The sequence below is a fragment of the Muntiacus reevesi genome, chromosome 5, assembly GCF_963930625.1.
Source record: "Muntiacus reevesi chromosome 5, mMunRee1.1, whole genome shotgun sequence".
Taxonomy (NCBI): Eukaryota; Metazoa; Chordata; class Mammalia; order Artiodactyla; family Cervidae; genus Muntiacus; species Muntiacus reevesi.
The window spans coordinates 6,162,475-6,185,188 of NC_089253.1; the positions used below are offsets into that span (position 1 = coordinate 6,162,475).

The 22,714-nt window shown below is 36.4% G+C and overlaps 1 protein-coding gene across 1 annotated transcript in view; it reads right to left on the minus strand.

Moving 5' to 3' along the window:
• FOLH1 (folate hydrolase 1) overlaps positions 1-22,714 on the minus strand; it is a 70,650-nt gene that overhangs the window by 44,722 nt on the left and 3,214 nt on the right. The window contains exons 3-6 of the mRNA XM_065936829.1: positions 16,708-16,894; positions 11,266-11,367; positions 5,063-5,188; positions 3,643-3,829 (exon numbers count right to left, since the gene is read on the minus strand). Coding sequence (XP_065792901.1) covers positions 3,643-3,829; positions 5,063-5,188; positions 11,266-11,367; positions 16,708-16,894 — 602 coding nt within the window. The remainder of the gene's footprint in view (positions 1-3,642; positions 3,830-5,062; positions 5,189-11,265; positions 11,368-16,707; positions 16,895-22,714) is intronic.

Consider the following 22,714-nt stretch of genomic DNA (forward strand, 5'->3'; position numbering starts at 1 on the left):
TATTCTTCCATTTTTTTCCTCCAAAATTTCAAATCACAAGAAATTTATTGTTAATGTTCAGTTGCTCAGTTGTGTCCAACTCTTTGCAACCCCATGGACTGCAGCATGTCAGGTTTCCCTGTCCTTCACCATCTCCCAGAGCTTGCTCAAACTCATGTCCATTGAGTCAGTGATGCCATCCAACCATCTTGTCCTCTGTCATCCCCTTCTCCTCCTGCCTTTAATCTTTCCCAGCATCAGAGTCTTTTCCAGTAAGTTGGCTCTTCACATGATATGGCCAAAGTATTGGAGCTTCAGCTCCAGCATCAGTCCTTCCAAAGAATATTCAAGGTTGAGAAATCAACCTATAGGAAACTATAGGATTGACTGGTTTGACTTCCTTGCCATCCAAGAGACTCTCAAGAGTCATCTCCAACACCACAGTTCAAAAGCATCAGTTCTTCCACATTCAGCCTTCTTTACTGTCCGATTCTGACATCCATACATGACTACTGGAAAAACCAGAGCTTTGACTAGACAGATCTTAGTTGGCGAAGTAATTTCTCTGCATTTGAATATGCTGTCTAGGTTTGTCATAGCTTTCCTTCCAAGGAGCAAGCGTCTTTTAATTTCATGGCTGCAGTCACCATCTGCAGTGATTTTGGAGCCCAAGAAAATAAAATCTGCCTCTGCTTCCATCTATTTGCCATGAAGGGATGGGACCAGATGCCATAATCTTAGCTTTTTGAATGTTGAGTTTTAAGTCAGCTGTGTCACTCTCCGCTTTCACCTTCAAGAGACTTTTTAGTTCCTCTTTGCTTTCTGCCACTAGGGTTGTGTCACCTGCATATCTGAAGTTATTGATATTTCTCCCAGATATCTTGATTCCAACTTGTGCTTCATCTAGTCTGGCATTTTGCATGATGTACTCTGCATGTAAGTTAAATAAGCAGGGTGACAACATGGAACCTTGATGTATCCCTTTCCCAATTTGGAACCAGTCTGTTGTTCCATGTCTGGTTCCAAATGTTGCTTCTTGACCTGCATATAGGTTTCTCAGAAGGAAGGTAAGGTGGTCTGGTATTCCCATCTCCTTCAGAATTTTCCACAGTTTGTTGTGATCCACACAGTCAAAGGTTTTAGTGTAGTCAATGAAGCAGAAGTAAATGTTATTCTGGAATTCTCTTGGTATAGGTGATTGTAAAAGCTAGTCTTTTTATGGCAAAATGACATAATAATACATTACATGGGATTTTTTAAATTTAAAGCAATAATCAAAAAAAGGACAATGAATAGATAAAATAAGATTGACAAAATGGCATTTATTATCTCTATTTTTGTGTTAGACCTATTCCATAATAAAGAGTAAAATTAAAAGAAAAATAAGAAAGAATAGGGCACAAAAGGGAATTCAACAAATAGACGCTTCATAGGGATAACATTTCTACAATGCCATCTTTTAAATCTGAGCATAGTAAACAGAAATATTCCAGTTAATCTTATTTTATGCTCATAATTTTAGCTTTGTATAACACAGAATTCAGGAGAAGTTGCATTTTTCAAAACTTGGGAATAAAAAGGCTAAGTCAGTAAAGTTCAGGTAGACATATGATTTTATCACAGGATAATATGTATTGCTTAAAAAAAAACTATGACAATGTACTATGCTCAAAAATTTACAAAGCCAAACACATAAGCTTTAAAGGAGTCTACAATTAGATAGAAGGAGCCAGGATGAAAAACAAATATGGAAATGCCACCAATACTTTGGTAACCTACTTTATCCAAGTTATAAACCTTCGTTAATTTATTTATTTATTTTCCTTTGTTAATTTTAAACCACACAAACTAAATGATGACAGGTTTTTGTAAATGTCATCAAATAGCTGAGTACATTAAAAATATGCTCCAAGCTCCCTTGTTAATGATCTACTGTTTTACAGCAGGGCATTTCAGCATGAGACAAACACACGGACTCTGGAGCCAAACTACCTGAATTTGAATCCCCACTCCTCACTTAGTGGTGTGATGAACAAGGCAGACTGTTTACTTCCTTATGGTTTCACATTCCTCCTATCAAGTAGAGATAATAGTACAACAAAGGCTATAGGGTTGTTAATGCATTAAAAAGTTAGCATTTTCGAAACATTCCTTGAAAGGGATCACTATTGTCTTTACACAGTAATGACACAATAAGCATTTTCCAGACTCTCTATTCAAAATATGCCATTCCAGGGATTTGTAGAATTTTTTTTTACTGTCCCTTATCTACAATTAGAAATTTAAAAAACTGTATATTGTCACCCTGCTTATTTAACTTATATGCAGAGTACATCATGAGAAACGCTGGGCTGGAGGAAGCACAAACTGGAATCAAGATTGCCAGGAGAAATATCAATAACCTCAGATATGCAGATGACACCACCCTTATGGCAGAAAGTGAAGAACTAAAGAGCCTCTTGATGAAAGTGAAAGAGGAGTAAAAAAGTTGGCTTAAAGCTCAACATTCAGAAAACTAAGATCATGGCATCTGGTCCCATCACTACATGGCAAATAGATGGGGAAACAGTAGAAACAGTGAGAGATTTTACTTTGGGGGGCTCCAAAATCACTGCAGATGGTGATTGCAGCCATGAAATTAAAAGACGCTTACTCCTTGGAAGGAAAGTTATGACCAACCTAAACAGCATATTAAAAAGCAGAGATATTACTTTGACAACAAAGGTCCATCTACTCAAGGCTACGGTTTTTCCAGTGGTCATGTATGGATGTGAGAGTTGGACTATAAAGAAAGCTGGGTGCCGAAGAATTGATGGTTTTGAACTGTGGTGTTGGAGAAGATTCTTGAGAGTCCCTTGGACTGCAAGGAGATCCAACCAGTCCATCCTAAATGAAAACAGTCCTGAGTGTTCACTGGAAGGACAGACGTTGAAGCTGAAACTCCAATACTTTGACCATGCAAAGAGCTGACTCATTTGAAAAGACCCTGATGCTGGGAAAGATTGAAGGCAGGAGGAGAAGGGGATGACAGAGGATGAGATGGTTGGATGGCATCACCAACTCAATGGACATGAGTTTGGGTAGGCTCCGGGCGTTGGTGTTGGACAGGGAGGCCTGGCGTGCTGTGGTTCATGGGGTCGCAAAGAATCGGACATAACTGAGCGACTGAACTAAACTGAAAAAATTGTGAAATCCATTAATTGGGAGAGGGCATTTATTAATACTTGGCACAAAACATGATCTGATATAAATTAATTTGGCAGCAAGATCTGACTTGAACAGACATGAGGCTATTTATATTATTTATGTACCCTCTGCTTAAAATGGTTATTCATACATTTTACTGTAAAATATTTACATGCTTGCTTCCCACATTTTGTCCCAGCCTCCTATGTGAATGTTATGCAGTAAGGTATATGCACCATCTTACTTTTAAATATCTGATAATGTCTGCATTTCAAAACCTACCAGATGCAAGGGTTCCAAACAAGGGATAAACGACCCAAACCAGTAATTTTCCGAGTTCAAAACCCTTTAATTTATTCTTAGATGTAAAGACAGTAAGAAAATGACATGCTTTATCCTTTTGTCAAAGGAAGTCTTTTGATAAAATCACTTCAAAATGTTAAAAGTTTCTGTGATGGTTGAAGCCTGATCACTCACCGTTTGCTGGGTAGCCAGGGGTGAGAGGGTCCCCTGCACCATTAAGATTTAAGATATTTCCACGCTGAACACCACCGCCGGGAAGATTCCAACCATCCGGATAGGCCTCCACCCCAGGAGCAAAGTAATCAGCAGGGTCTGAGTACAAAATGATCCCTCTGGCCCCAGCTAGCTGGGCATTTTTAACCTGGAAAACAGTGCTTCTTATTTTAGGTTGGTTATTTGAAATTACACTTAAATAAGTAGCTAAAGCTTATCTTCAATCCTTATCTTTCATCCTTATGCTTACAACAAAGGACATCTCACAGAGAACTGGTTTTGTCTTTTTCTTATGCAAACTCTAAAAACTAGCTTCCAGGGCTGGATTAGCTCTCAGAGAAGATTTTTTAAATGTACATGTCAGTGGTAACAGATACCCGCTGTTTCCTTCCTCTAGTCTAGAAGCACAATAAGCAAGTAGATTTCACAGACTAGATTCCCATTTCTTCTATGGTTGAAAGAGAATATTTTTTAAATTAATTTCCCACAAGAGGGAGAAAAAAAAATCAAGTGTTCTGTGTGCTCACTCAGTCGTAGCTGATTCCTTGTGACCCCATGGTCTGTACCCACCAGGCGCCTCTGTCCATGGGACTGCTCAGGCAAGAGTGCTGGAGCGGGCTGCATTTCCTACTCCAAGGGATCTTCTCGACTCAGCAATTGAACCCCTATCTGTGGCATCTCCTGCATTAGCAGGCACAATCTTTCCATGCAGCAATCACTGTGCTGCCTGGGAAGCCCCAGTTCAAGTGCTGGTAACTTTCAAAACTGCTGTGCATAGACTGGCTTGTCTCATTATCTCTAACAAAGAATTAACACCAAAATTCAATTTAGTAAATATTTTCAAAGATAATATTTAAAGATACCAAAGACTAACAATAAATCCAATGCACGCTACCTCATAGACCACAGGGACAATGTGTAGGTATGGAAAAACCTGAGCTGTTCTCCTTGAACACTGGCCAAATACCAATGACCCAGTTTAAAACCTGCCTATTTATAGCACATGTACCCTCCCCATTAGGCGTGAATGGTAAAGAGTATGGGAAGATCATGGTCATCAAAAAATTTTAAGGATGTGGTTCTACCCATATAAGATACAATATGAAAAACAGAAAGTGTGAGTCCCTCAGTCTGACTCTCTGCGACCCTATGGGCTATAGACCACAAGGCTCCTCTGTCCGTGGGATTCCCCAGGCAAAAACACTGGAGTGAGTAGCGATTCCCTTCTCCAGGGGATCTTCCTAAGCCTGGGATTGAGCCCAGGTCTCCTGCATTGCAGGTAGATTCTTTACCGTCTCAGCCACCAGGAAAGCCCAAGATACAATATAACTTTTTATTTTTATTGAAAAGAAAAAAAGAGAATTTTTTGGGGGGGTTTTACCTTATTTCCTCTGAAAATTTTTCCATATCTGGCAATGAGAATCTTCCCAGAGCAATTGATTTTCATGTCCCGCTCTAGTTTAAAGAAGTCTTCAGTTCGTGCATAGTTAACATACACTAGGTCACCCTGTTGAGAACATAGATGACTTAGTACAAGAAAGATTTCATAACAGAGGTTTCTTGGAATGAAGACTGTTTTGCGTTTTTGAAAGAGGAAAGAAGCAAGAGTACATAAGAGGGTCAAAAAAGCCTCTGATAAGAGATTCATGGGAGAAATGAACTTGAATTGAGAAGGCAATTAGCTGGGTAGAGACTTATGAATTAAATATTGTTTTGTTTATGTCAATGTCTCCTCTGTAGTGACTATAAAACTATAGAGAAGCATTCTCCAGAAAAATGCACATACACACTGCCCCATGCAATTTGGAGGGAGCCAGGTACCCTAGGTTAAAAAGCCCTTGATGAGAGCTTTATTCTCTTTGAAGTACATTCACAATGCATCTTCACACAACCAGGTAAGAAATAATTGTCAGGTAACACTACTACTTTACAAATTTGGCTTCATATCATTATAATGATCACAAGCAAGTCTCTGAGTCTCAAAATTATCATTTGTAAAATGGCCTGTTAAGATTAGATCAGGGTTCTTCACACACATTTTTTTTTTTTTTGGCTTACCTACTCCTTAAATTAATTTTGAAAAGCAATGTATCTCTCCTTTATTTTTAGGTTCACATCTGAAATTGTTTGTCATATCTTTAAGTTGCCATAAAGAATGCAATTTCCAGCACATTATAAATATTAACATTTTCAGAAGCAATTTTACCTCTTTTATTTATATCCAAAAGAATTTAAATACTATAATGATTTATTATTCAACATCATTCATTGTAAAGTCACACTCTTCAGTCAGAATTTTATCAATAGTTTTCTCCTTGAACTCGTATTTTCCCCCTTGCCTAAAGTATCTTACTATATACTAAGGTAAAATACGTTTCTACAGGACACCAGGGTGTCCTGCCTAGATTCCCCTTCATTGAAGATGTCCTTGTTCCAAAGAAGGAAGGCTGTCTGCAGGCCGTCTTCAAAGTCAGCCCTTGCTCAAGATCAGCTACACACAGCCACTCTGCTCAAGGTCAGGCTCTTCCAGGATACACATGTTCAATGACTGATCAGTGTGGGAACAGAAAGATCTGGACATCTTTGTCCAGCCCAGGGCATTCTGAAGGGCTATTCTGACTCCAAAGCAGCCCACTGGGTCAATTGAGGCTGTCCTTGAGCTAGCATTGAGGTGCAATTTCTCCCTCTGTCTGTTCCAGCTTCCTTCCCCTCCTTGCCACAGATATTGATCCCAAGAGGACACTCCTTAATTAACATCTAGCATGCAAATTCCATTTCAGTTTCTGCTGCCTAGAAATCCGGACAATGCTTGTAAATCTTAATCACTGCCAAACCAGTCTTGGTTAAGAATGTATGTGTATAGTGTTTTAAAATATTTATTTCCTATGACAAACTGTACATGTTAAGAAAATTCTTCAAGCAAGTTACTATTATAATTATTAGCAGTATCAAAGTGAGTCTAAACATCATTACAAACTTTTATAAACAATGCCTAAGCATAAAATTTTGCTTGAAATACAACTTTTAGTACTATGGGATGTTAAAACATGAGGTCATGGATCTATGGATGAATAAATTATTTCCAGAATAAGTCAAGACAATCAGTTTTATTCACATTTCTCATTGTTAGTCATGTTTTGAGAAATTTTAGGATATGAGTGAAAAAAAATTCGTTATAGAATTTTCCCTGAATCATTTTAACTCTTTCCAAGTTACAACCCCTATATCTCACACTGGTCTGTTATCCAAGTTAATTCTAATGGTATTAGCTGGAAACTCAATTAGACCCATCTTTAATTTTGTTCAACTGTAAACCATTTGGCTTGACAAATCTCTGTTACCTAGCTATCAGAATCTTTCACTAGCATCTCTTTGTTTGGAGGCCTAGAGAATTTTTTTATAACTCAGAGATATGTTTCAGGATGGATGAGTGATGTCTCTCATTCATAAAATAAGAAATAAATACTTGTAAATCAGGGAGGTGGAAACAGGAGACCAGCAGAACCTTACCACAGGCTAGTTCTCAATTCCATGAAGAGTCCACTGAGAAACAAATAATGTGACTTTTATTTTAAATGATCCTATATCTGCCTTTGGAAAGTCTTTACACACCCTAGTGCTTGAAGTCCCCATCCTACACTATTTCTAATGCCCTATTCCTGTCTCACACTATTTCTGGTGTCCCATCATTTTATTTTGGTTAGTGTTTTCCTCTTTGACTATGTCTCATAACATGTGCACATCAAATTTATAATGCATTGCAGTAAGGTTGCTTCCAAGCTGACTCTCGGATTCATTCCACAAATATGTTGAAGACATATCATTCCAGGAACTGCAGATACCCCTGTCTTTGAAGAAACTTGTGTTCATGTGGAAAGCAGAGACAATAAATCATAAAAGTAATAAGCAAATTGTATACGTAATAAGCAAATAAATATATAAATAAATATAAAAATAAGACAATAAATCATAAAAGTAATAAGCAAATATTAAAAGGCGCTGAGTTTTGTAGAGAAAAAAAAACTAAGTTTAAACATAGTAAGCAAACATGAACCTTGTACTCAGTTGCTTGCAATTTCCAAAAAAAATGAAGAAAGCTTATTGAGAAAGTGACGTATGAATCTTTGCTTCAGGAAAAGGATTACTTTTAGCTATTATTTTTCTTCCCAAGATCGATGCAAGATTAATAAACTATTGATGGCAGCACTGTATGTCTGGTTTATAATTATTAGCCTTCTCTAGAGCACACTTTTATTCTAACTGTGAATACACAGTCATTAACCAATTTGGTTCCAGTGAATTCTGTTTAGCATAAATGTTCTACTTGAAATTTATTCATATTTAATATCACCAACTTTGGGAAAACTGACTACTTTAAATGCCTGTAAATTGTAGCTACCTTTTAATCTGCACATCTCACAAGACAAATTAGGATGGAGAAGGGACAGGAGAAGAAATTAGTTTGAAAATGACAGAAAACTTTGAAAATGAAAACAAGTGTGGACAGACAGGTCCTCTTGGCACTTCACAAATGCAAGCTGTCATTGCTAGTTAGAAAAAATCTTTGTTTTCAGACAATGACCTTCTTGTAAAATTTACACTGCACAATTGTTCTATAACTGGAAATAATTAACAATGTTGCACTGTTAGAACTTCCATTTCTTTCAAGCTTCCATCTTCCTGCTCTTGTTAATACAGACAGAATTGGGACATAAGACCAGTGGTTCTTAAAGCATGGTTCCTGAACCCACAGAGTCAACACCATCTAGGACCTTACCAGAAACAAACTCTCAGGCTTCACCCAAGATCTAGTGAGATTTAGGGGGTGTGAATCAGAATCTGTGTTTTATAAGCCCTCTAGATTATTGTGATATAAGCTGTGTTCGAGAACCACTGAATTAAACTATAATTACAGACACTGTTGAACTGCTAATTTCAAATAACCTGAAGCAAAACTTCCCCGATAGCTCAGTTGGTAAAGAATCCGCCTGCAAGGCAGGAGACCCCAGTTCAATTCCTGGTTCGGGAAGATCCTCTGGAGAAGGGCTAGGCTATCCACTCCCATATTCTTGAGCTTCCCTTGTGGCTCAGCTGGTAAAGAATCCGCCTGCAATGTGGGAGACTCGATCTCTGGGTTGGGAAGATCCCATGGAGAGGGAAAAGCTACCCTCTCCAGTATTCTGGCCTGGAGAATTCCATGGACTGGATAGTCCATGGGGTTGCAAAGAGTCGGACACGACTGAGCCACTTTCACTTTCAGAGGATAGGGCCACACAAGATGAATGGGTCATGGCGGAGAGTTCTGACAAAACGTGGTCCACTGGAGAAGGAAATGGCAAACCACTCCAGTATTCTTGCCTTGAGAACTCCAAACTAACAAAACAACACAATAAGATAGGCAACATTTAGAAAGTTATATAACCTCAATTGTTGATGAAAATGTGAGGAAAAAGGAACACTCATATATAGTGTTGCAGGGAGCAACAAACTGCTGCAGTCTGAACATTGTGAAATCAACTATCACTTACAAACCAGCAATCCCACAACTGGTTTACTGTACACAGAGAAAGCCTTGCAAGCCCATACAGGGACAAGTATGAGCACATGCTCTCCAACACTGTTTGCAGTAATTTAGATTCAGAGACAAACAGCCTGTTTGCCAATAAGAGAACGGATAAGCTACATGTGGTGTGCACATAACATGGGATACTATGCAACAGTAAAAAGTAACAAACTACTCTGACATAAAATAGATTTTTAAAAAATAGTTAATTGACAACAGTCATGGACCAAGACCTAAGGTATAATATTATTATTTGCATATATTCAAAATATACCAATCACTAATAAGCCCATGTTTTTATAAGAATACATACATTCCTAAAAGTATAAATACATTACAGATGGTGGCAGGGTGTAGGGAATGTAGAGAAGAGGAATGAGATTGAAAATAAGGATAAAAGATGAAAGGAAAGAAATTAAATTAGGAATTTTACATGGACCCATTATGGTAATGTGCCTTACCCAGAAGGTAAAGTCTATGTAATCTCAAGACACCTGAGAACTAAAATATACTATCTCTTCATTTCCAGTTTTTATATCCTTTATTTCTATGTCATGTCAATTATGAAATAACTACAATGACTGTAAGCGACCTATGTATGTGTAAATTGGGGGGAGAATTTTTCTAATATTGTGCCATTAACTATGGTGTTAACTACTCATTTGAAGCAAACTTCATACAACTGATAGAAAATATTCTAAACCTGTGAGTTTTTAAATATGTTAATCAAATGCATTAGAAAAAAATTAAACATAGTATGTTTTTAACTTTACATATTAAAAAATATAGCATTGCCGAATATTAAATCATAGGTCTAATAATTAATTAAAAACATAGGTTTACTGCCTATGTTTTTGCAATAAATATTAACTGACTGGTGAAGTGTTTTAGTCACTCAGTTGTGTCTGACTCTGCAACCCCTTTGACTGTAGCCTGGCAGGCTCCTCTGTCCATGGGGTTCTCCAGGCAAGAACACTGGAGTGCGCTGCTATTTCCTTGAAGCTTTAAATATCAATTCAGTTCTAAATGTAAATTTTTTACTAGGGATGTTTCTGATGATAGTCAAGTGTTTATCTCTCTATTGAGTGATACTTCAATATCCCAACTTCTTGGAATATCCTAGGTACCTCAAACTCTGTATGTCCAAAACTGAATCTACCTGATGTCAAATACTATAGCAGGAGAGGTAATATTTTAAAAGACTATAATAAATTATATTCAACTCTTTCAAGTTTAGCTTTCTTATAATAAACAAAGTACTATCCAAGAATCTGGGGATTTACTGTGAAAACTCAGATAATAAATACGCACACTGCCTTATTAAGTAAACCATACAAATTTTCTAAAAAGGATATCTGTACTCTTCATTTGAAAATGGCAACAATTTCAATTTCTCATTCAATTTCTTTATCAAATTAAGCCAAGTTTTACAGTGGTAGCAAGATATGTAGTATTTTCGTATAATGGAAATTAATTAGCAATAAAAAAAGAACAATCCATGGATAAATGCAAAATATGTGAATTTTCACAGGTCCTATACTTAGTGAAAGAAAATAGACAAATGCTATCAATTCCATTTATATGAATTTCTAGTATAGGCAAAACTAATCAAAGGTGGCAAAAAAAAAAAAATCAGGAGAATGACTGCCTTGGGAGTGTGTGGGGCTGATGGAGAAGGGACTTAGAAGTACATTCTGAAGTGACAGTAATATTCTACATGTAGATGGTGTTTTAATTACACAGGTGTATGCATTTGTCGAATAAATGTACACTTTGGATTTCCCCCATCTCAGTGCGGTAAATTTTATCCTAAAAAACACTATGAACACAAAATGTATATTCCTAAGAAATTCTACTTCTCTATTTCTAAGAAATTCTATTTCTCTATTCCTAAGAAATTCTATTTCTTAAATGTAGAAAAACATAAATTTGGATTACATCAAAAACCTCAATACCCCTTTAATTATTGCCTGCATGTACAAGAAAGTTCTGATTGTTATTTTTATCACACGCATTTTTACCTCCGGCATTCCTTGTGGAGAAAAGGCGCTAAAGGGTGGCACAACGTCTGAGACGTTTTCATATCCAGGAGGAGGTGGCTCAAATAATGATGTGTTAAAAATCTAGAAAAGCAAAACATAATAATCAGAAGCAAATCAGGTAAAGCTCAGTTACTACAATCAAGCAAAGAAATGCATATCATTTCTTCCGCCAGGAGAGGGTTAATCAAGACTTCTGTATTTTAAAGATGCAGATCAAAGAGCCAGTCCTGTGCTAGAAGCTGTGAGGAGTTCATGGGGTGAATAACCTATAGACTTAGAGGGTCTACAAGCACCAGCTTTTGATTTAGAAGGAAAACTTCACTTTCCAAATAAAAAAATAACATCACGTAGTGTTATTAGTTGGAGAAGGCAATGGCACCCCACTCCACTACTCTTGCCTGGAAAATCCCATGGACGGAGGAGCCTGGTGGGCTGCAGTCCATGGGGTCACTAAGAGTCGGACACGACTGAGCGACTTCACTTTCACTTTTCACTGTCATGCACTGGAGAAAGAAATGGCAGCCCACTCCAGTGTTCTTGCCTAGAGAATCCCAGGGACGGGGCAGCCTAGTGGGCTGCCGTCTGTGGGGTCGCACAGAGTCGGACACGACTGAAGCGACTTAGCAGCAGCAGCAACAATATTATTAGTCACTTATAAAAATGCTAAGCTAATTACTTATAAACAAATTAAAGGTTAAATTCAATTCTAACCAAAATAATATTATTTTTCAAGTGTATCACTGACACGGTTAAGTGGGAATCAATATTATTTTACTTCCCAAACTACTAAAAGAAATATAATTAATAAAATTAACCATTACCCCACCCCCCAAAAAGAACAAAAAAAAAAAAAAAAGAGAGAGAGAGAAAAAGGAACATTAGAGGGAAAAAGTAAAAGTAAAAATCATGTAAGTATTATTACTGCAAGTCAGTAATAACAATTTTTTTTAATTTTTAAAAAAAGCTTAGTATGTCAGACTAGATAAAATCAACTGTGTACCATTTTTCAAGAAGTGACTTAAACATATGATCACAGTAAGTCTGAAAGTAACTATGCAGAAAAAGAAACACTAAGCGAAATACTGTTTATATCTAATGGAAGCGCTCCAAACTACAAGACGTAGAAATTGACAGAATTCAAAACAGAAATAAAAATAATCCACCATTATGGTGAGAAAATCTAATATTCCTTTTCCAGTAATTAATAAAAATAGACAAAATGAGAGCACATCAAGGATAAAGGGTATTTTCACCAAACAATTAACAAATTTTAACTATTGAACAAATATAAAATTATTAAACTCAGCAACTCAAAATATTTTTTTCAAATAAGAAGAGAACATTTATAAAAACTGATGACATAATAGACCGTAAAGGAACAGTTGAAAGATTTAATGTCAAACGAATCGCAATTATTTGATCACAATGTAGTTAATTTAGAAAATCAGATCTTATGAGATCTAGCTGAAGTAGTTCTTAGAAGGAAATGCATGGTTTTAAATACTTATATTAGAAAAGAAGAAAGGTCCAACATCAATAAATTAAGTATTCAATTGAAAATTTACAAAGAACAGCAAAATAGAAACTAGGAAGGTAAAAGGGGAACTTAAGAAAAAAATGTAATACAAATAAATAATATTAGGAGTAGAGAAACAGGCATATCTATAGATCTTGCAAAAAAGATAGTAAGAAAATACTAGGAAGAACTATGCCAATAATTAAAAACTTAGATGAAATGGAAAAATGCATTTAAAAAATAATTAAAACTGACATAACAGTGCATTTTAAACAAATCTAAATAGTCCCATAACAAAAAAGAAATTGAATCAGTAGCTTAAACTCTTTCATAAAACAAAGTATCAAAACCAAGTGGTTTTCCTTTGATTTGAAATACTAAAAGATTTTTTAAATATAACACAATCTATTTCAGAGATTAAAAACTCATTTTATAAGGCAACTATAATCTAGAAACTATAACTAAATAAGCAAATTGCAGAAATACAAGCCAAACATATTATCAATATAATAAATGTATACAGATATGAGTTGAAAACTCTACTACAGACTAATATTATACATTTCAAAAATGTAAATTAATCTATTATATCATTTATTATAATCATCATTATGAAAAAGAAAACTTATATGCTCATCTCAAAAGTTATCCAGTAAAAGAAAAAAGTTTTCTAAAAGAAAAAAGTTCTGATAAAATTCAATATAAATTCGTGACAAAAAAGTCTTCATGAAGTTGAAAAGTGAATTAGTGCACACTGTGCTGTCGATTCAGTTGGCTCCGATCTCTGTGACCCCGTGGACAGACAGCATACTGGAGTGGGTTCTCATGCCCTCCTCCAGCAGATCTTCCCGACCCAGGGATCAAACCCACGTCTCTTATGTCTCCTGCACTGGAAAGTGGGTTCTTCACCACTAGTGCCACGTGGAAAGCCCTGAATTAAGGTAACCTGACATAAACATCAAAATCAAGGTGAAACATTAAAGACATTCAGGTCAAGGACACCTGCTGTCTTCACTTCCTTTCAATATTAAACTATAGGTCCTGGCCAGTGCAGTAATGTAAACCTGCTGGGAGATGGACAGTGAATCTGAGCTGACACTATACTAAAGCACCAGTTACCTACTTCAGATGCTGACAGAATCTAAAATGAAACCAAATCAACTATTACTCTTCAAAAATTCCCACATCTCCCATTTTTCCTGTAATTTTTCTCTGGTCCACATAGAGAACAAACTGAACTGAATCACTGGGAAAAATTCTAAGGAAAACTATGCTAAAGTGCAATAAAAATCCATCTCGAGACAAAGTCATCACATCAGCAAGTCTTTCAGCCAAGGGAGTATTCAAGCTGGTCTCACTTGATTTGCCTTTATGGTAACCTTCAATTTTACAGCATCACTGAGCAGGTGGATTTCACATCAAGTTTATGAGTTATTCCAACTGGGAAAAGTTTCTTACAGTCAAGGAAATGACTCTTTTGGGTGACTTTATCAAAGGCAGACAGTACACCAGTGAGCAACGTTCACTATCCAACATTCACTAACATAGCCTCAAACTATGTATTCTAACTAAAATAATTTTGGTTTACAAATTTCTATTTAACTTTTGCAACATAAAAAGGCAATATATATATAGTTCAATCTATATGGCACATTGTCCCTACATAAATAAGAGAAATAATTCATAATATGTGTTGAAAACATTTCTGGTAGAATCTATAAAATATTAATCATATTTGTTGTCTGTGGGAAGGGGAACATGTCTGTGTCATGTGGGACAGTAAAGTTCGCAGTTTATCTAGCTTGGCTATGAACGGTCAGTCACGTTAATTGATCTGGGAGATGGGGACCCAGTAAGAGAGCATCTGTAGTTGGAGCAGAGGGGTAAGAATAGAGCCGAGCTGTCACAAGGTCAAAAGAAAGTGTCTGAGTCTGAAACACAAGCAATACAAGCACGTCATTTAAAGAAGCAGAGGTAAATATCAAAAGAATCAACTCAGGGCTGAACAGTGATTCCCTTAGGGAAGAGGGAAATAGGAAAAAAGCAAAGCCCTTTGGAGAACTGTGTGAGTATTTACGTGCAGGTATAACTTGGAAAAGAACAAAACCGAATTAATGATACAACTTTCAAAAAAGTTAATAAGCTTTTGGCAGCTAACCCCATTCAGGAAAAACTCCAAAATGAAACTTCTACATTATATGTTCATATTATGGGACAAGCTTTAGAAATTTCATAAATGCTTATAATAGCAAAAACAAATAATGCAATGGAATAAAAACAAAGGTAGGGATGAAACTGGGAAGTGCAGAGGAAGAAAAAGAGAAGAAGAGTGAAAGTTTGTTATTTTCCTCATTGTACACAATCACCAAATTTGAGTGAGCAAATTTGGTTTAAGTACATGCATTTTTTTTTCCTAACTACATGTATTTTTTTTAACCTTAATATTTATTTTTTAATTTTTTTAAATTTTACAATGTTGTGTTGGTTTCTGCCATACAACAATGCAAATCAGTCTTTTTTTTTTTTTTTAATTTATTTTCTCCCCTAACAATGCAAATCAGTCTTAATTATACATACACGTCATCACAGAGCACCAGACTGGGCTCCCTGTGCTACACGGGGGCTTCTCACCAGCTGTCCAACTTCGCCCGATAGTGTATACATGTTGATGCTACTTTCTCCATTCGTCTCCCTCTCTCCCTCCCCCACTGTTGCCACATATTTTTTTTAATATTACTGATATTTTATTATGTGATCAAATACTCTTCCTAAATATACTTCTAAAGACTTTTAATAATTATATAGCTATGCCACCACTTATAAAGGTTATGGAATCTTTTTTTTTTTTTAAGGTTATGGAATCTTATGGAGTATATTGGTATTCCCCATACCAACCTTAAAAATATTTTTATAATTTTGAAATCATTTGATAGTATTTAATTTTAAAGTTAAACTGTATTAACTACTATAATTTAAAAGAGTAGATATGGAAAGTTTCAACTCATATTAGGAAATTTACCATGGGATTATATCACTGACTGCAAAATAGCATATTAATCATTAAGAAAAGGCTGATCCATTAGTCAATAAGTGGAGGTGATTAAAACTTTTTATGTACAAAAATCACATGACATTTGGAGCTAACCAATCAAACTGGATACATCTGAAGCTATATGCAATTTAGAAGGCCCAGAAAAGGGGAGTGAAGAAAGCTATCTAGAAGAAAAGGGCTATTTTAGATAGGAATATGGTAGCTCTAAGGCAAATAGTGATGAATATATGAATTATATTTTATGAGCTTTCATATTGAATATATATCATAATATGAAATATCTCAATTATTTGTATCATCTTCTTTTCCAATTATGTGCCCTAACTAGCGAACAAGATTGTAAATTTTTAGCATAGATATAATTCTATAGTATTTCTCTCCAAACTCTCTTCCTTCCAAATGCCCACACCCAAGTTATGAGCACACAGCTGAATACATGATCACAGGAAATATAATCATGAATTGCCAATAAAAACATACTGGCTCAAACAGCACATCTCTGAATTTTCTAGCATCCTCAAATTGATGCATGATCTTCTATTATCTGAACCAATCAAAAGTGTATCTAATTTAGCTGTCATTTACTAACATATTATATTTTGTTAGTGAACAATAGTTAAAAAGTAGAAAATAGCAACTGTCATCAAGCATCAATTTCTCAGAATCTTTTCAACATCACATTAAATTCAAACATCATTAAGAAAGAGTTGGCACCAGTAAAGACCATTAAAGGCATCATTCACAAGTGTCAATATTGATTTCTACCAGCATTTGGGGATGGCACAGGGCATTCTTTTACAGAAGATATTTCAAAAGAGAAGATGGGGGAGCTTATTTTTTTCTTTCTTTTTACCTCATTTCCACCTTCATCAATTATTGAGATGTAGTTGGGAAGAGTCTCATTTGGATAGGACAACAGGACATCATAATGGGCTAACTCAACAGAATCCAGGCCAAATTCTTTCCACTGAGCTTGAATTTGCTTTGCAAGCTGCAAGTTTTGTTCTGTTCCAGCTAAATGTGGTATCCGTGTAAAATTACTGTTGAACAAAAATTGAAAGTGGTTAGAAATTGTTTAGTCAGCCTTTGTCTTAAATCAACAACAAAATAAGGCAGGTTTACATTTAAAAAAAATACTTTGAAATGTTACACCTTAAAAAAGCAATGTGGCACCATTACTGAATCATACAGATTTTAAAGTGTGCTTTAAAATCTTCATCTCTAATTTGTACTCATTCAAGAGAAAAATCAGAAAAACTGATCTTTGTAGAGAATTGGTATGTGTACGCCTGTAGATGAATGTCTCTATATTAGATGAGGAAAGTGTTATATTCTTTCCTTAAGACTCATGTATATTTGAAATTTCATGGAATTATCTGTTTATTTCACCTTGTGAAATATAACTGGAAAGCAAAAAACATTTTCAACCAAAGATCAAGCTGTGACATTTCAAGAACTACTGATAATTACATTTATTTTTAAATAATGAACATTATAGCCAAGTGAGAAACCTTTTGATTAGCAGCCATTTTAAATTGTCTTCTTTAAGAAGTAATTTGAACATATTTACACAAGCTCAAACTGAATCTTTTGTATTCCATTCACCATGCATTATAAGTATAATACTAAAAATCAACAATGAGAATTAGTATGACCAAGAATATCTTTAACAAATAACAAATAAACTACGTGGCTAAAATTTTAGCTACCACAAATATTTTCAAGAATAGACTAATTTCTCACTTAATATGTGTAGATACTAGGGCTTTTGTTTTAAATTTCTCTTTCTTGGAAATTTGTTGTTTCCTTGAAGATTCAGTTCACTGTTATTTTCAATTTAAATCCTTTCAGGAAAAAAAAATCCCATATGACAAAGCATCATGTGTCATGAAATGATATTTATTCATTTCTAGCTTATAAATGTCTTGAGTTTCATGAATTTCTCATTCTAATTATATAGGTTTTTCTAAACTCAACCTACTTCCATTCTTACAGTGATTAAAAAAAAAGAATAACCAACATAGCTATAGTCATCCTAATTTTAAGTGTTGAATCTACTGTGTATATTGATAAAAAATAAAGGAGGAAGGGGAGTCCTGGGATTAATTTTATAATTAGAGTAAAATCATTTAAACTGTTATTTACAAAAACAGTATTACAATTCTCTTTTAATAAATATTTAGATGTTTAAAACCTTACATAGGATGTCTAATGTGTATTTGCAAAATAAAGTAATGAAAAGAACACAATTTTAAGAGGCAGCTGAGGCATCTATGCATCTCCTCATAGACCTGGAAAGAAAACATTACAAGTCAACATGTTGTTATTTTATTCCCTATTACACAAATCCAAACTGCAACATAACTAAAACAGATGCAAAGTATGCAAATTTCCTGAAGTCATAGCTATAATCCTATTCTTACATGAAAGAACTGTTATGGGAGCCTTGACCCTGCACACACACACACACACACACACACACACACACACAACACACACACACACACACAGGAGATCATTATCAGACTTTATTAGTGAAATGACTCCCCTAAAACTAAGTTCCCCTGCCAAGTTACACACACACACACACACACACACACACACACACACACACACAGGAGATCATTATCAGACTTTATTAGTGAAATGACTCCCCTAAAACTAAGTTCCCCTGCCAAGTTCATGATGAACCTCTCTATCCAAAAAGCCTTATTCCCTTTTCCCATTCAGTCACTATTCCTCTCAGCATTAAGGAATATCAAAGAAAAAGGGGGATTGAAACCAAGCAGTACCTCCAAGGGCCCTCCCAGATACAAAAGCCCCACAGTGGTTTATTTTTTGCAGTAAAAGGCTTTAATCTCTTAGGCTTTCCCTGAGTTCCAACGAGCAGACACAAGCAATTTCTACTATGGAACTGAGCGAATACAGAAACAAAGGAAGAGTGGTAAAGTGAGAAAAGTAATGATAGTCTAAACAATATAACAATCTGATGCATATCTTTGAGCTGTTCTGCAGAAACTGAGAACCCCACATAGGTGGAGGATGGTGACTGCACGCTGACCACAAGGACATAGACCTGAGACTACTTAGAACCACAAGGTTGATGATTCAGATTTCTGAAACATCATCTGGTTACCTCATCACCAACCAATCAGAAGAAAGTTCATGAGCTGCAACCAGCATCTCAAATGTTGTCTTTAAAAACCCTCCCCTTGAAGGCCATCTATGATTTCCGGCCATTTGAATATGAGGTGTCTGTTCTCTCTATTTGGCACCCTATAATAAACACTGTACTCCTTCACTTCAACCCAGTGTCAGTAGATTGACTTTGCTGCCCAGCAGGCTAGCAGACCCAAGTTTCATCAGGTAACATGATGAGTGAAATTCCTGGTAAAAGTTTTGTTGTTATCAATTGACATACAAGAAGCATGCTGTGATCAGCATTAGAATGCATTCATTTGGAGAAAAGTTGATCCTAAAAATGACGAGCAGGAAAAAAGATTTGTTTCCAAGGATAAATAAAATCAATTGGCACAAAATCAGTGTACTACAGGTTTTGCCACTGTCTTCTTGTATGATCCTGGCCATGTCTTAAATTTCTCATTCATTGTGCATTGCTTAGTGGCTCAGTCATGTCTGACTCTTTAAGACCTTCATGGACTGTAGCCCACCAGGCTCCTCTGCCCATGGGATTCTCTAGGCAGGAATACTGGAATCGGTTGCCATTTCTTCCTCCAGGGGATCTTCACAACCCAGGGATGGAACCCGAGGCTCCAGTGTCTCCTGCATTGCAGGCGACAGAATTCTTGGCCCTCTGAGCCATCAGAGAAGTCCTCTCATTCATACAGAAGGAGAAAATTGCTTCCTCACTAATGCACAAAGATCTGAGGCTCAATGAGACAACTGGAAATAAACAGAAGTTCCTATTTTTTTGTTTTAATCAATTGAGAAGTGTGACACAATTTCTTGACCTACTAGAATATCAAGTTATTTTTTATTTGAATAATTTACTAACTATCCAAAATAGCTAACATCATGCAGTTAAAAAACAGGCACATACATCTCTGTCTGGCTAGAAAACTTTAAATATGTCCTAAGTATCATTATGTCATCTCAATTAATAAAGGGAGCTATTCATGTATGTTTTAATACACTACATTGGGTTTACGAATGAACAATGCTCAGAGACATTAGGTGACTTAAAGACAACCAGTGAAAGGTAGAACTTGTATTCAAATGCAGATCAGTAAAATTCTAAAACATTCCTCTGAAATAACCTTGTCTTTCAGAACAAGTGGAGGAAGAATGCAAAATAATGAACAAATCTGAGACTTTAACCAGGTGTTAAAAAACAAAAGGAAAACAGAGGACAACCTTACACGCCAAGGGAGACTGAAAAGGCAGCCAGCCCCTCCTTAATCCTCCCAGTCAGAGTCAAGTGACCTCAAAACAGTAGAGAATCTTTAGCAGTAAAGCAAAGGGTCAGAAAAGGGGAGAAGCCAGATCTGAGCCTTTACTGACCCCTGACCTAAGGGTATAAATAGACTGAACAGCTCCAATGGACAAATGGCAAACTGGAATTATGGGGAGTTCAGGGGGCTTCTGGAGATTCTGTGGCCCGCGGAAGGGTGAGTGGGGGTTCTGTTCATCTTTCTGTGTTAATGGTGAAAATTCTCGAGTTCTAAATGATGCCAACCATGGCCCTGTGGGGTTTCGGGCATGGAAGCCTTTTGGTCCCCCATGTCTATAGGCAAGACTCTACCTTCATGACCTTCCCTGAGTTCCAAAGGGCAGACTCAAATAGCTGCTAATCAAGAGAGAACAGCCAGGAAACCACCTGAGATGTGGTGAGGTTAAAGGAACCAGAAAAACTCATCAAGTTTAGGAGACCCAACCACCTGAGACCCTGCACACATCCTAACCTGGTCACTTTGCAGAAGAATGCCAATACCTTGATCTTTGTCACATAACCCTATCTGACTATTTAACCTCTTCCATTCTCCAGAGTTCCCTGGTAGCTCAGATGGTAAAGAGTCCGCCTACAAGGCAGAAGACCTGGGTTCGATTCCTGGGTTGGGAAGATCTCCTGGAGGAGGAAATGGCTAACCACTCAGGTATTCTTGCCTGGAGAATCCCCATGGACAGAGGATCCTGGCAGGTCATAGTGCATGGGGTCGCAGACTCAGACACGACTGAGCAACTAACACTGTACATTATACTATTCTCCAGGGAGAGGAGCACAGTTCTTGAGGTACTCCCCCTCTGCCTGCCAAAGAAACAAAGTCACTCTTTCCCCCTCCATAACTGTCTCCATATTTCAGTTCCTCATCGGTACACAGAGAGCCAAGATTTTGGCAGCAAAAACAGAAGATCTTGGTCAAGGCCATGGAGAATAAGCAAAAAGCTGAGAGCCCAGAAAGTGAGAGAGGAAGGTATTCATATTTCTTCTTTGCTGGTCACTACATGTCACAGAGGATGAGATGGTTGGATGGCATCATCGACTCAATGGACATAGTTTGAGCAAACTCCGGGAGATAGTGAAGGACAAGGAAGCCTGGCGTGCTGCTGTCTATGGGGTCCCAAAGAGTCAGACACGACTTGGAAACTGAATAACAACAACCATGTCACAGGTCAGAAAAGGAAAAAGGACACAGAGGTAGCACCGGTCTAGGAGTGAAGATTATGTCTAGCCAAACGTCCACTTTTATTACACCTATTACACATCATTATAGTAAAAGACATGCAAGAGGCAGAAAAATTTCCACACAAAAAATTTAAAATTCCATATCTCTCGCCAGAAATGGCCCTTATAAAGGCTTGACAGATGCCCTAGCAAATTTTATTCATAGTTTTAATTCTAAAGACTATGTGTATGTTCTCTCTGGTGTTATTAGTTGCCTCGTTATGTCCAACTCTTTGAGATCCCATGGACTGTAGCCCACCAGGCTCTTCTGTCCATAAATTCCCTAAGCAAGATACTGGAAAATGTAGTCATTCCTTTCTCCAGGGGATTTTCCCAACACAGGGATTAAACCCAGGTCTGCTGCATTGCCTATCTATCTGTTTACTTGCCTGTTTTTATCCAAAGTTATAACTTACATTCATAAAGGAATCCTTTAATCATTATCAGGACTTCAAGTATTTTGCTTTGAAAGAGTCTAAGTATTCCAATCAATTATTCAATAAAAGTGTTTTATTTTTAGTTGCCTTGCAAATACCTTTTAAATTTATTCATTTACTCTTTTTCTCTATACCAGGGATAGCTATTTCAGGAAATAGGCAGCAGGTTTTTACACCAAGTCACACATATGCTCTCTAATTTCATGCTCATCATAACAGTATCACTATTCCCATTTTATAGATGTGAAAATGAGAGCTCAGGAAGGTTACATATTCACTCAAAGTTATGTTAGTATCAACAGGCAAAGATGAAATTTAAACTTGTCAATGTCTGACTTCAAAGTCCAAATTCATTCTTTTGACTTAAATACATTATCTTCCTCTAAAACAGGAGTCAGCAAACTATGTTTCACTGACCAAATCCAGCTCACTTCCTTTTTTTTGGTACAGCCCACAAGCTAAAAATGGCTAAAATGTTTTAGATAGGTGTAAAAAAGCAAGAGGAATAATATTTTATGACATATTTATACAAAGTTCAAATTTTATTTTGATAATATAAAGTTTTATCAAAACTGACCCTTATTCCAACATGTATTTCCTAGCACTTCTTTGTGATAGGAAATAGCAGGGTTGAGTAGTTGTGACAGAGATCAGCCAGCATGCAAAAGCTGGCTTCTTTATAGGAAAAGTATGCTGACACCTGCTTTAAAATAAATATCATGATAAAGTTCAGTTGAGGG